Here is a 13,468-nt window from a genome sequence, read left to right as displayed (position 1 = left end):
AATGTACAAATAGATTTCAAAATCATCTTCCACTAATTTCCCCAAAGTAAAGCCGTAAAGGGCATCCAAATGTCATTTCGTATATAAAGAAATTAATTCTCTGTCATGCATTTTCAACTTTGTACCTGTATTTATCTCCCTTCATATTCATGAGATCGGTTCTAGCGGGGCCACTGATGTGACGGCTCCAATTTTTTTTTTTTTTTTGTGTATATATAGAAATTAACAGAAAATGAAAATACTAATACATTTCATGATTTCATAAAAATATAAATAATGTGAAAAATAAATATTAAACGGAAATACATAGTAAAATAAATAGAAAGGCGTATGATTGATCTCGGATTAAGATGGTCGATGAAGAGAAGCCCATCAAGCTTAATCCTGATGAAATTTCTGCAACTCAAAATAAGAAATTGACGAAAAATATAATCAGTTTTTTTTATAAATATAATATAATAAAAATAAAATAAAGCTTAATACCAGCAGCGGAGACGCCGGCGCCGCCGGCGGTGGAGTCGCAGTTGGAAGTGGAGTTGAAACGGCCGCAAAGGCAGAGATCGGCGTTGGTCTCCTGGTCATACCCGCACACGCCGCCGGTGGCCTGGCATGCTCCGCAGAAGCCCTCCTGATCCGCCGGCAGCGAGTAGGCCACCCGGATGCCGTAGGCCCACGCCCCCGGCCCAGCGGCCCGCACCGGCGCCAAGCTGTACGCGCTGCTGTAGCCTTCACACCTCAGCTTGCTCACGTTGATGGCCCTGATGGCGCCGAACTCCAGCGCGCAACACTGCGGCGGCCCCACCGGCGACCCGTAGGCCGCCTCCCCTGCCCTCGGCTGCCCTTCGCCGTCCCACGCCGGGCACCGGTAGTATTCCTCGCACCCCATTCCGGAGACGTTGCGGCAGGGCAAGTGGCGGCGGCCCCCGCGTGACGGCGCGGGGAAGCCCTGGAAGAGCGGCGAGTCCGGCCGGCAGCCGATGAGCATGAAGACGTTGTCGGGGTCGGGGCGGAGGTAGGCCGCCCGCCACGCCTCCACCTCGAAGCCGTTTCCCAGGCCGTCCGGGGAGCGCGCGAGGGAGTAGCAGTCGGACATGGCGGGGTCGTGGAGGGTGAGGCCGGCGTAGGCGTAGTCGATGTCGAGGACCCGGTAGGAGCCGGAGGCGATGTGCAGCATCAGCACGCCGTTGATGCAGTAGAGGAGCTCCCGGAAGCCCCCGTGGCCGCACCCCGGCCGCAGCGCGAAGGGGTAGTCCACCGTCATGTTGCCGCAGTAGGAGCGACAGGATGATGAGGCAGCAGCTGTACGGAGAAAGGCCGGCAGCAGCAGCAGCACACAGATCATAGAGGAGACACCATTGTTGAGCCGGAGAAGGAAGGGAGCGGCCTCAGCCATCGTTGACCAAGGACAATGAAGAAGAAGAGGAGGAGGAGGAGGATTTAGTACTCTTCGGCTTTCTATGTATCATGCTTGTTTGAAGATGGAATAGATTCTTTGCTTGGGTTTAGGGTTTGTTCGGAGGAGAAGAATTAATGATGTAAAAGATAAAAGAAGATAAAGTGGTTATTGCACTTTTCCTTTTGTTACATGGTGTGAGATGATGAGAGCAAGAAGCTACTTGTGATTGAATTGGACAACTAGGCTCACTCGAGCTCATCGCCTTCGACACGAGCCATTTTTGAGGATGTATCATGATTCCGCCTGAAGGTGGAGGAGATGGTTGGTTGAAAATGGTAGCTTTAATATTGACTAAATGAAGATTTCTTGTTATCCTGTGTGTCACAAAGAGCGTTAGTACCGGATCAGGGAAGAAGTCTATGGTGTAGTCCTTCGGCGCTTAAGTTCGTGATCGCTGTGAGGAAAAATGAATAGAACAGTAGCAATGAATATGTAAAACTATTTAGCGTCACGTGAGTGTATCTGCTCCTGTAAATGAAGATCCCTTTTTATAGTGTCACCGTTTATGTACGAATCTCAAAACATTTTCAAAAGATGACAGATTATAAAGATGTTTTGACACTTTTCTCAAAATTAACCCATAATTTATGTGCATGGTAGAAAGGAAACTTCAAATGTATACCTAGCATACAGAATATTCTCTGTCATCCGTAACACAAAATATATTTAGTTAATTGGGTTGAGGGGCCCACTATGTGTTTAGCTAATAATTTGATCGAGCCTCCCGACTGTCCCGGCCGGCTATAACTCAACTATACCACTCGGTCGACTCAAAGAGTTGTAATCGGAGACTCAGCTTTTCTCGACCTCTTTATTGAGCTAGAGAGCTCGGGTAGATTGAGTGTCCAACTGATTCGATCGGACGTATAGTCCGATCGGTTAGATCATTCTGTCGAGTAGTTAATTACGTTATTTCTAAATCAAACATAAAACTGGCTCTGCGGTATGTTAACTCAGCTCGAAGCTTCATCAATGTTGCGTAGATGAGTGTCCAATTGGACCTTTAGTCTAGTTGACTTAACAATCTGGTTGGCCATATCTCGGCCAAAGTGATCAATAATGCTAGCCCCAAAGACCGACCCATTTTTTTACCATTTTTTTTATTCTAACCGCCATGTAATTTGATTCTCTTGACTTTTACGTATTCCCAGGGTCCCACCTCAATCGCCGCATCATACCACTTCACTTGAGCAAAGGCATAACCTCGACTCCAACTTATCACTTCACTACCCCATCAAAGCATCCATCACCAATTGCTCATATATCCACTCTACTTTAACTTACCCCTTATGCTCCAAGGAACTATCCCTCACCAACCGTTCATCAACTCTGTTTTCCTCATCAGTCACTTGGAGTAAATTAAAATGACACCCACGATGAGTTACTCTATTTACATGGCACATTGCGTGAATTGAGAAATCATGCTGAGGGACTTCCATTTGGTGAAACAGATAGGAGTATGATAATAACAAAAGTGATGGAACATATGTATATGATAATCTTTTGCACATCCCATATAAGATAGGGAACACTAATTAAGTTTGTTTTGTTCCTAGTGAATGGAATCATTGTGTTGTCAACAATTTAGTGAACATATCAACAATCAAATAAGGTGTAGAGATGTAGGATGTAAATTATAATTATTGATTAGTAACATGTTTCAGAATAAAGGAAAATTCAATTTCACTTTTTAGCGTGAAAGATCAATAACAAGGTGCATAATTCCAATGTTGACGTCAAATTTTGAGTACATTAATGGTGGACAAGTATCATTAGAAAAGGGATTAAATCCAAATGCCCTCAAATGTAGCATTGATGCTAGTTTTGCATTCAACTTTAGTGGTAAAATGAGAAATCATAGGTTTCTTTTTAGAATGTCATGAGATAACATTTCATCTGAGGAATATAACAAACTTACATCTTGTTTGGAAACAACTTAAGTGAAGAAATTGAATTGAATTCCATTAGGAATTGAATTCCTGTTTTCAATTCAATTCCTATGTTTAGAATGAATTAGTGAATAACAGAATTGAATTGAATTCCTTAATTTGGAATCTATTTGAATTGAATTTCATTATTATACATTTATCATTTTATCCTCATAACTAGCCATTTAATAATAAAAACTCCAGAAAGAGAGTGTTAGCATACCACTCTTGATCTATCCAAACAAAATGTAGAGGTTACTGAGGAAGTCGTCAATTTATCAAAACAGTAATTTATCAATAGCCAAAAAATATGACCTTTTACTTGCTAGCATAAGAAAAAAAAAATGATCATAACAGACAAGGCTATATATACACGGAAACGAAGTTTATCCCCTAATCAACTATATAAATAAAGGTAAAAAATAGGATCAGGAAACGAAGCATGGCAAATCGATCAAGAGAATTAACAAGTAACAAGTATTAGTATAGATACCTTATCTAAGCGGAACCGAGAAAGGAGCTCGTGTTTGTTTTGCTAAGGTTTCAATCCAGCGCACGGGAAGAAGTTGGCACACGGCGCACGGGAGCAAGCAGTCGGCAGATGAAAAAAAAGGAGGTTTTAAAAGAGGCATTTAAGTAATTCTAGTTCTTCAGGGTAAATTTCCTATCCAAATGAGATGAGTTTTGGTCTGATTTCCTTTTGCACAATTTCATGGAATTAGAATTCAATTCTTGAACGATTCCATATCAAAATTTTATACTAAACAATGGAATTGAATTCAAATTCCACTAAGAATTCAATTCTTAATATTTTCAAACAGGGTGTTGCTGATTGAGCATTTGTCTTTAGGAGAATTACTGCAATTTACATCATTTTAGACAATAGCTCTTGTGTTGAGTGACGATATAATAGAAGACTATATAAAATAATTTTTGTAAATAGCAAAAATTTCTTTTTAACACCTTCCTAATGTTTTTTCAATAGGTACGCGTATAATTATTGCTCAGGTTAATCAAATAGCACTATCATACTTGTAGAAATGGTTAATATTTCTACCTCTAATAATATCATCTCTCCAGCACCCACAAATCGCAACCCGAAACCCATTAACCCGTTAGGGTTTGGGAGCATAAGGCTATATAAATAACACAGATAATAGTAAAATGAGGTTTGCTTTACAAATCGTAAATTCCTTTCATCTTCTACCCGTGATGACTTGGACATTAGAGGTCCTGCCGGGGAAACTCTCGTTGAACCCTCCAACGTGTACTATTCCTAGTAGATTTAACCACGTCGTCACAATAAGACGAATGACGTGACATATTTTTGCCACGTCAAATATAATTTTGTAACTTGAAATAATTGAGATTAATTTAGTCATAAATTTAACTAACCTTACTAATTAAAACTAGATAAACATGGAAGCACACGGGTCTTCTAGTACGTCAGGATCATCATCGAGCCTCATGATTGGGTCGAACTCTCATGTTGGCTGTTGCCCTCTTAAACTAGATGACTCCAAAGCTCTTACCATCGTTTGACGACAACTATATGAGATGGCTATTTCCTTGGCAAAAATAATATTTCCTCGATAAACAAGAAGATCGAGATCATACAACATCATGTATCACGAACCACGACTGAACTAAATCATGTTTTTGTAGATGCACAATTCTTCTGAAAAAACGAAGGAAACGTTATCGACACACAGATGTTTAAACAATTAGGAGCAAAGAAATGAAACTGATTATGTACCTTCAAGTGTTCAAACATGCAGTTGGACCTTTGTAGATAGAGTAAAATCCTTGCTTAACATATGTTTTTATAAACATATATCCCTTCTTTCTCACGCATGACAAACCCATCATGGAGGAGCGAGCTTAGGAATAATTTATAAATTAGAGAAGTATATTCATGTAATAAGTGATCTGATGGTTAATAAATTTTTTTTATAAGACTGTATTGGTATTAATCGGTTTGCTGGATAACTGATTAAAAATTTTATTATTATTTTTTTTGTAGTTGAAGAATATCGTTTCAACGAGGGCGTTGACCTTAATCGTTTTCTCTTCGTTGCTGGGTCAAACATCGCCAACGACGTCGAATTCCTGCCACTGGGCGCAGTCAACGCCGGGCAAACTAAATCGTTGACCAGTTCATGGATCGTGTTCTTCTTCTCGCCGTCGCGGAGTATTTCAAGCTCTCCTCTTCGGCTCAGCTTGGCAGATCAGTAGGCGGTGTGAGTTAGAGAGATGGCACTCAGGGTTCCTCTTTCCGGCGAGATTTCCGGCGTCTCCTTCTTGGACTCCGCCAGAGGCACCTCCAGCGGTCGCAAACTCGCCGCCTTTAATCTTCCTTCTCGACGATCGGGAGCAGCTCGCTTCAAGGCAGCGAGCTGCTCGCTGCAGCAGGGGCCGCCTCCGGCGTGGGCCGGCCGGGCTGTAGTCGACCCGGCACGCAAGTCTTGGGATGGCCCCAAGCCCATCTCCGTCGTCGGATCCACTGGCTCAATCGGAACTCAGACGCTGGATATCGTCGCGGAAAACCCAGACAAGTTCAAGGTGGTGGCTCTCGCCGCCGGCTCCAACGTCGCGCTGCTCGCCGATCAGATCAAGACGTTCAAGCCTCTGTTAGTTTCCGTGAGGGACGAGTCACTGGTCGCCGAGCTCAAAGAAGCCCTCGCCAGCGTCGAACACAAACCGGAAATCATTCCCGGCGAGCAAGGCATGGTGGAGGTGGCTCGCCATCCCGACGCCGCCGCGGTGGTCACCGGAATCGTAGGATGCGCAGGCCTGAAGGTAAGGAATGAAACATCATAAATTCTGCAACAAATTCCTCTGTTCTCAACAAATTCCACTTTCGTTTGATCAGCCAACCGTCGCCGCCATTGAAGCCGGGAAAGACATCGCCTTGGCGAACAAAGAGACCCTCATCGCCGGAGGTCCTTTCGTGCTACCTCTCGCGCACAAACACAATGTCAAAATTCTTCCTGCTGATTCTGAACACTCTGCAATATTCCAGGTGCTTAGTACTTACCGATCATGCCTTGCAGCTCTCATTTTGCGTCGCTTGATGACGGTCTTTTTCTCACCAATTGCTTCTGTTTCCAGTGCATTCAAGGCCTGCCGGAGGGCTCGCTCCGCCGCATAATTCTGACTGCATCCGGAGGAGCCTTCAGGTACCTTTCCCCTTCCATTTATGCCCTCTTTATTCCAACACTCAAATGAAGAGTAGGGATGAATATTTTAGAGATTGATCTCTAAATATAGATTGCTAAGAAAAATGGACATTAGTATCTAAAACTCTAACTGAATATCTATTTGCATTGGCCATTGGCACAGGGATTTGCCTGTGGAGAAGCTAAAAGATGTGAAGGTTGCTGATGCTCTGAAGCACCCCAACTGGAACATGGGCAAAAAGATCACTGTGGACTCTGCTACCCTCTTCAACAAGGTTTCCATCTGCACTAGTTTGCTCGCAACACTACTACTTAGCTTCTTCGATCCATCTCTCTAATCCTCCATTGCACGAGCAGGGACTGGAAGTTATAGAAGCACATTACTTATTTGGAGCAGACTACGACGACATAGAGATCGTAATTCATCCACAGTCCATAATCCACTCCATGGTTGAGACACAGGTAAAGAGATCTGCTGCCGCCATTTGAAAAATGAAAAATGTTATTCTCGATCGACACATTTGAACTGAGCTTTCTGTTTGTGCTGCAGGATTCATCTGTGCTGGCTCAGCTGGGGTGGCCTGACATGCGCTTGCCGATCCTCTACACACTGTCGTGGCCGGAAAGAATCCACTGCTCGGAGATCACATGGCCCCGGCTTGATCTCTGCAAGTACGTGTCTCAACTTGTTCTCTTTTAAAATCTTTGATTCTACAAACTCGTTTAATAAGTTAATCGAATTGAATCAAATCAAATCAAATTGAGCTTAACTTAAAATGAACTAAACTTTTATCAATTTGAATACTAAATTTGCTTTTGAACATTTGATTCATTTATCTGAACATGACTTGCAGGCAAGAATCGCTGACCTTTAAGGCACCTGACCACGTCAAGTACCCTTCCATGGATCTTGCTTATGCAGCAGGCCGCGCCGGTGGCACCATGACCGGAGTCCTCAGCGCTGCCAATGAGAAGGCCGTGGAGATGTTCATCGACGAGAAGTACTTCTTCTTTCCTTAACTACCTTCCGAAGACAACATTGGAAGAAGCCATTTCTAAAGTTTTCTTGGTGCTTTGCATTTGCAGGATCAACTATTTGGACATCTTCAAGGTGGTGGAGCTCACTTGCGACGCGCACCGAAAGGAGCTTGTCGTGAAGCCTTCCTTGGAGGAGATCGTGCACTATGATCTGTGGGCTCGAGAGTACGCCGCCAATTTGCAGCCCTCGTCTGATTTGAGTACTCCTGTTACCGTTTGAGCTCTCACCTAGAGTGGTAGCCTTATGCCATTCCAAGGATTAATGTTTTGTCACAATAATGTGTTTGCATTATTTCATCCCCTCCATAATATATGAAATTTCGGTCGGATCAGACCGATTGTCCACATTAAGTATCTGATTCATTATTTTATAGTCCTTTGGGGATGATGCGATGATTAAAATATGGAGTGTTGTCATATGAAATTTTAGGGTCGAAACTCGACATGACCGAGCATAACCTTATCGTATAACTATGATAATCCGAAAGAAAAGAGTTTGTTTCAAAGAAGAAATCAATTGCGACTATATCATTTAGCATTTAGATTTCCCTAGGACATATGATCTTTTATAAAAATTTAATAAATGGTTTAGGTATACAATTTAATAAGGGTGTCAATTCGGGTGGGTCGGGTCGGGTTGGGTCGGGTTAAATTTTTTTTTTTTTATAACCCAACCCAAACCCGACCCGAACCCGAATTCAACCCGAAACTCCTAAACCCGAACCCGAATCCGTCCAACCCGCCCAACCCGAACCCAACCCGTGTAACCCGAAAATTCGATTCAAAATGACTTTTTGGAGCTATTTTCCCTATAATTCTTCACTTTTATCTCAATATTTCATCATTATCATACTAACTTGATATTAATATACATAAAACATCTTAATTTTCAAAATAAAATTTGATTTAACCCTAAAAAAATCCCACTAAACCCTATATTTGGGTCAACCCGGGTCAACCCGAACCCGACCCGACCCAACCCGAAAATCTTCAACCCGAATACCCTCCAACCCGAACCCGACCCGAACCCGAAAATGTCCAACCCGAACCTGATTTTTTTCGGGTCGATTCGGGTTGGGTCGTCGGGTCGGGTTCATTTTTGACACCCCTAATATTCCTCCCCTTATTTGTTTACATCGAGACAAACCCATAGTAGGGCTTGGATTGATAATTCGATATTTCTATAATTCATTAAAAGGAACACCAACTTGAGAACTCTTTTAGTTTGCTTTACACTATACATTAGAGTTGATCTCAATGATCATGGATCAAATAAGCCGTATGATATGCATTTTCATTCACTACGAGTGATAGTTCCTCTATCTATTACTATGTTTTTTACGAGACTAACAATGTAACTAATAACAAGTGCATAAGTAACTAAGGGTGCAAATGATTCGAATATAGTATAAAAATATATGTAAAATTCAAATTCAATTTGAAGTTTGAAAATGTAAATAATTTTGGCTCGAGTTACGTTTGAAATGAAATCCGAGTTCAAGCTGTGTTCAAACTTTTTAAAGATCAAAGATGAGATAATTAAAAAATGGCTTAGGTACCTCCCAAAGTTATAAAACCCTAACAAGCAAGCCCTAGTTCATCCGCTACCTAGGCAATTACATTACATTAATATACAATTTACATACTAAAAAATTAGCCCAAGTTTAGATGTCTTTGAGTCTCCAACTACTCCTTAAGTCCACCAATTAGTTCTTTCTTGCTTTAGGCGCTTTTGCCCTTAAGCACTTTCAACATCTTCTTAATCTAAACCACCTACTTTTGATCGCTCAATCCACATGACTAAACCCTAATTCAATCACTTTTGATGCATCAATGTCAAATATATAAATCATATTGTCGTCTAAATCAACCATAAGAGAAATATCATTTGCTTAATAACTTTACTATTTTAATGCTTGACAATTTATTTAAGTTATGTTCGATAATAAGTATAAACATGCAACAAGGTAATTAGAAATTTAAAAGTCTCCCTTTGACTTAGCTTACTTCGGTTTGGATATCTTAGGAACCATGCGCTCTTGAGTTGAGTTAGCTTGAATTGTCGACTTTATTTCTTGATTATGGGAAAGTTTACTAACTAAAACCTAATATTTGTCCCTCTTTTTGACATGTTTACTAACACTAATATGCGGTAAATGAAAACATAAAAAAATCATAATAAAAATACCATTTATTTTTTATTATGCAAAATTCTAAATATAATTTATAGTATAAAAGTCAAAAATTAAAGGAGTGTGATTTTTTTAATCGTCACATTCAATCCTTGGGTAATTGATTCGACAACAGTCATTCTAGAAGTTTAGGGTGTGTTTGGTTTACACGTTTTTCATTTTTATTTTCTGGAAAACGTACGTTTTTTAGAAAACAGAAAACGATTTTTTGTCATTCTCTATTTTTCTAGAAAATGCTAGCTATTTTTTTTTAAAAATAGACATGGAAAATACAAATCAAACATCATTTTTCAGAAACGTGTTTTTTTTCAGAAAATGAAAATGAAAAACACACAAACCAAACGCACCCTTAGTATTCTTTGATTATATCTTTTATTTGGATGATTTTTTTTATAAATATATCATAATTAGGATTCAAACCATAAGTACCTGGATGACAACTTAAATATCTTATTATGGCACTATAACCCTGAAGACATAATGTGAATTTATCATTATAATAAAAACATAGAATCCGCCACTTCAACAGTCCCACATGATCGACCTCACGATCATCTGTGAAAAGCTAAATCAAAAAACGGTAGTTAACTAGTTCGGAGAGGATTTTTTTCTTAATTTTATTGAAATTTGGACGTTTATCCTATTATAACAACTCTATTTTATATTAATCAACACAATCTTATCCGGCATAATGTGAATTCATCGTATTCATATAACTGTCCATTCAAGATTTAATACGCATTATAAAAATTAATAATATACTAGTATTATTTATATAGTGAGACCCTAAAAACAAAAAAAAGAAAGAGGGGTTCATGGGAGGATTTTTTTTTCGACAATTTATCAAAAGGTGTACTTCGTTTAATATATTTACCGAAAGGCACATCACCGTTTGGTATTTACCAAAAGGCGTAATTTACCAAAATCAATTCCCAGATTACCCCTCTGGCTAACCTGGCAACCGCCTTTTTGAAACACAAATTTTCCAAACATCCAAGCTGAAATTCGAATTGAAAAATATTTTGTGGTTCAGATGCACGTCTTTTCACCGTCTCTCTCCCTCCATCCCTCTACGCGGTGTTTAAACTTGAAAGAAATATGAACCCTATGCTTGCCATTACTGCTTGTGCTGGTTGACGGGATTGCAATAGACCAGTTAGGTTTATGGCATAATGACGTAAGAGTTGCTAGAGGAGACCAAGGACAAATTAAGTTAAGAACGTCAGCCGATAAGGACAAACTTATTGCAAGAGGGAAATTAGTAAAAGCACACATTTAAATATTTAGACATGTATGTATTTATTTTTTTACTGTGAATTAGGGTAGTGATGGTAAATAAAAATTACAGTATTGGTGGGAAGGGTGACGGCAAAAAGTGTTGTTATGATTTATTTTTGTAGTGTGGGGAATAAATATTCAACAACACCTGAAATATGATGTAATAGAAGACTTAATTGATTTAAGTCTTGTTATTTTCTGACGTTGATAGTTAAGTTGGGCTGAACATTTTTTATTTATGGTTTAGGGTTTAGTTAGTGGTGATCCTAGTTTACAAGAAGTATCTACTTCAAAAGAGGTCTGATATCATAGATATTAGGCGCAACGTGGTATGTGGTTAAAACTTTACTTTTACATCAAATTGTTCTTTTCCTCGCTCAACCCTTCCTAGTGGTTTCATTTGAGCAAAATTACAATTTAACTACAACAATAGATTATGTAGTTGCAAATTTACTAAATTAGTTTGTAATTTATTTATCAGGGATGATCATATAACTGAAGAAATTCTCTCTGAGATATGAAATACTCTTGATGCAAATTCTAGCATTGGACATAGAGCTAATGTAGGAGAAGTAGCCAGAACAAATATTCCATCATATTCGCAGTACAGTTGTGTGCCTAACTCAAATAGAAATACAAGTAGTAATTTCACATTTGATTTAAATGAAGAAGCTAGTATTCAAGAAGATGAAGTTCTGAACCTGTGTACAACACTTGGTGATTACTATGAGGCTACTTGGAGTGAGGAGGAAGAGTATTATAACCAAAATGGAGAGGAAATGTAATGCAATACAGATGTACAAGAATTCTTTGCTGATGATATGCAGATTGAACAATATGAAATATCTCAAGAGCAGTACAGTGACTTAAAGGAGGAGTTCCCAATAGCTGATGATCCATATATTCTAAATTCTCGATTAGTCCAAAGGGCAATTGAAGAGGCAGCAGATCAGCATGAATTTTTTGTAGGACAGATATTTCCGTCTCGACAATAGTTCAAGAATGAACTTGTGAAGCATGCCATGGTTAAATATATGAGATATAACCCAGTCGACACTTGGAAAAATAAAGTAAAAGTTGTCTGCTTCAATCAACCGTGTAAGTGGAGAGTAGTTCCCCAGGGGGATGTAGAGTTCATTGTTATGAAATATATAAAGGAAAACCAATGTGACACCATTAGGGAAAGTGCTGATCATCAAGCATGCTCTTCATCCTTTGTAGCTTCTTTTGTTGAAGAGCAATTTCTTGTTAATGAACAATACAAGCCAAGTATGATTATAGCAGATATAAAAACTAGATTCGAAGTGACCATATCCTACAGAAAAGCATACATAGCTCGAGAGAAAGCGATGAAGAAAGTTGTTGGAGATTATGACCAAGCATATAGAGATCTTCCACTATATCTGCGTGAGTTAAGAGTCAGGGATCCTGAAACCTATGTGACACTACATAGGAATGGGGATAATCAGTTCCAACACTGTTTTTGGGGGTTTGGAGCTTGTAGAAGAGTATTCAGGTCTTATCTTCGTAAATTAATTAGAATTGATGTCACACACCTAAGAGGCAAATATCCGGGTGTGTTGTTGATGGCTACATCAATAGATGCTAATGACAATGTCCTCCCAGTAGCCTTTAGAATCGCTGAAGTTGAATGTGGGTTTGCATGGGAGTGGTTTCGGGATCATACGAAGAGATTCTTTAATGTTGATCCAGAGTCAATGAGTATAGTATCAGATAGACATCGTGACATTATATCAGCAGCTAAGAAAGTCTACCCTACTGCCCATCATGTTTTTTGTTGTCACTACATGTCTTGCAATATGGTAACAGATACTGGCAGTAGGTCAGGTTTAAGGTTGTTTTGGGCAGCAGCTCGAGCCAACACAACACTACAATATGATCTCATAATGCAGTCCATACTTGAAAAACATCCAGATGCTCATAAGTGGCTTCAGAACATTGACCCTAAAAGATGGGCTAATGCACACTTTAGTGGCAGAAGGTACACAATGCTAACCACCAATTATGTAGAGAGTTTAAATGTTTTGTTCAAGGAGACGCGTGAACTTCCCATAAACAGGTTAATTGATAATACCAGAAGAAAGGTAGCTCAATGGTTCTTTAACCGTAGGGAGGAAGTTTCGAAATGGTATGTTGTGTTGACACCTCATGCTACCAAAGAAATGGAATCAAGGAGGGAGAAAGCTAGACGATATAAAGTCTACCCCTACTCTCAATCCGAAATGGAAGTAGAGACATGGGGTGTTTCATACATTGTTGATTTGGAGAGAAAATATTATAACTGTGAGGAGTTTCAAATTTCAAGATTGCCTTGCTCACATGCAATTGCCGTCATAATTCACCGGAACATGGATATACTCCCATATTGTGAGCATT

The 13,468-nt window shown here is 39.7% G+C and overlaps 2 protein-coding genes and 1 long non-coding RNA gene across 3 annotated transcripts; 1 reads left to right on the top strand and 2 right to left on the bottom strand.

Annotated features, from left to right (window-relative positions):
- Positions 1–228: 228 nt before the first annotated feature.
- On the bottom strand, positions 229–3,390 carry LOC122037591. Its single transcript, XM_042597122.1, has 2 exons — positions 484–3,390; positions 229–396 (listed from the first exon to the last, which is right to left on the bottom strand). Exons 1-2 carry the CDS (start codon positions 1,391–1,393, stop codon positions 293–295), a joined length of 1,014 nt encoding a protein of 337 aa, XP_042453056.1. The 5' UTR covers positions 1,394–3,390; the 3' UTR covers positions 229–292.
- Positions 3,391–4,689: 1,299 nt separating this feature from the next.
- Positions 4,690–5,258, bottom strand: LOC122037589. Its single transcript, XR_006127677.1, has 2 exons — positions 5,141–5,258; positions 4,690–5,062 (listed from the first exon to the last, which is right to left on the bottom strand). It is a non-coding gene; the product is annotated as an uncharacterized LOC122037589 (long non-coding RNA).
- Positions 5,259–5,576: 318 nt separating this feature from the next.
- On the top strand, positions 5,577–7,946 carry LOC122037593 (1-deoxy-D-xylulose 5-phosphate reductoisomerase, chloroplastic-like). Its single transcript, XM_042597123.1, has 8 exons — positions 5,577–6,183; positions 6,257–6,406; positions 6,496–6,563; positions 6,727–6,838; positions 6,921–7,025; positions 7,114–7,235; positions 7,418–7,564; positions 7,650–7,946. Exons 1-8 carry the CDS (start codon positions 5,638–5,640, stop codon positions 7,819–7,821), a joined length of 1,422 nt encoding a protein of 473 aa, XP_042453057.1. The 5' UTR covers positions 5,577–5,637; the 3' UTR covers positions 7,822–7,946.
- The last annotated feature ends 5,522 nt before the right edge of the window (positions 7,947–13,468 follow it).

This window comes from Zingiber officinale, unplaced genomic scaffold (assembly GCF_018446385.1).
Source record: "Zingiber officinale cultivar Zhangliang unplaced genomic scaffold, Zo_v1.1 ctg66, whole genome shotgun sequence".
In the NCBI taxonomy this organism is placed as follows: Eukaryota; Viridiplantae; Streptophyta; class Magnoliopsida; order Zingiberales; family Zingiberaceae; genus Zingiber; species Zingiber officinale.
Note: the sequence above shows the minus strand (reverse complement) of the source record. Positions and strands in the feature narration are given on the sequence as shown.

Bases quoted from the DNA above. Each gene is read 5' to 3' on its own strand.
- LOC122037591 (XM_042597122.1), bottom strand. From the start codon at position 1,393: ATGGCTGAGGCCGCTCCCTTCCTTCTCCGGCTCAACAATGGTGTCTCC. The intron at 397-483 runs GTATTAAGCTTT...TTTGAGTTGCAG, and splicing joins CGCCGGCGTCTCCGCTGCTG to AAATTTCATCAGGATTAAGC.
- LOC122037593 (XM_042597123.1), top strand. From the start codon at position 5,638: ATGGCACTCAGGGTTCCTCTTTCCGGCGAGATTTCCGGCGTCTCCTTC. The intron at 6,184-6,256 runs GTAAGGAATGAA...TCGTTTGATCAG, and splicing joins TAGGATGCGCAGGCCTGAAG to CCAACCGTCGCCGCCATTGA. The intron at 6,839-6,920 runs GTTTCCATCTGC...TTGCACGAGCAG, and splicing joins CTGCTACCCTCTTCAACAAG to GGACTGGAAGTTATAGAAGC.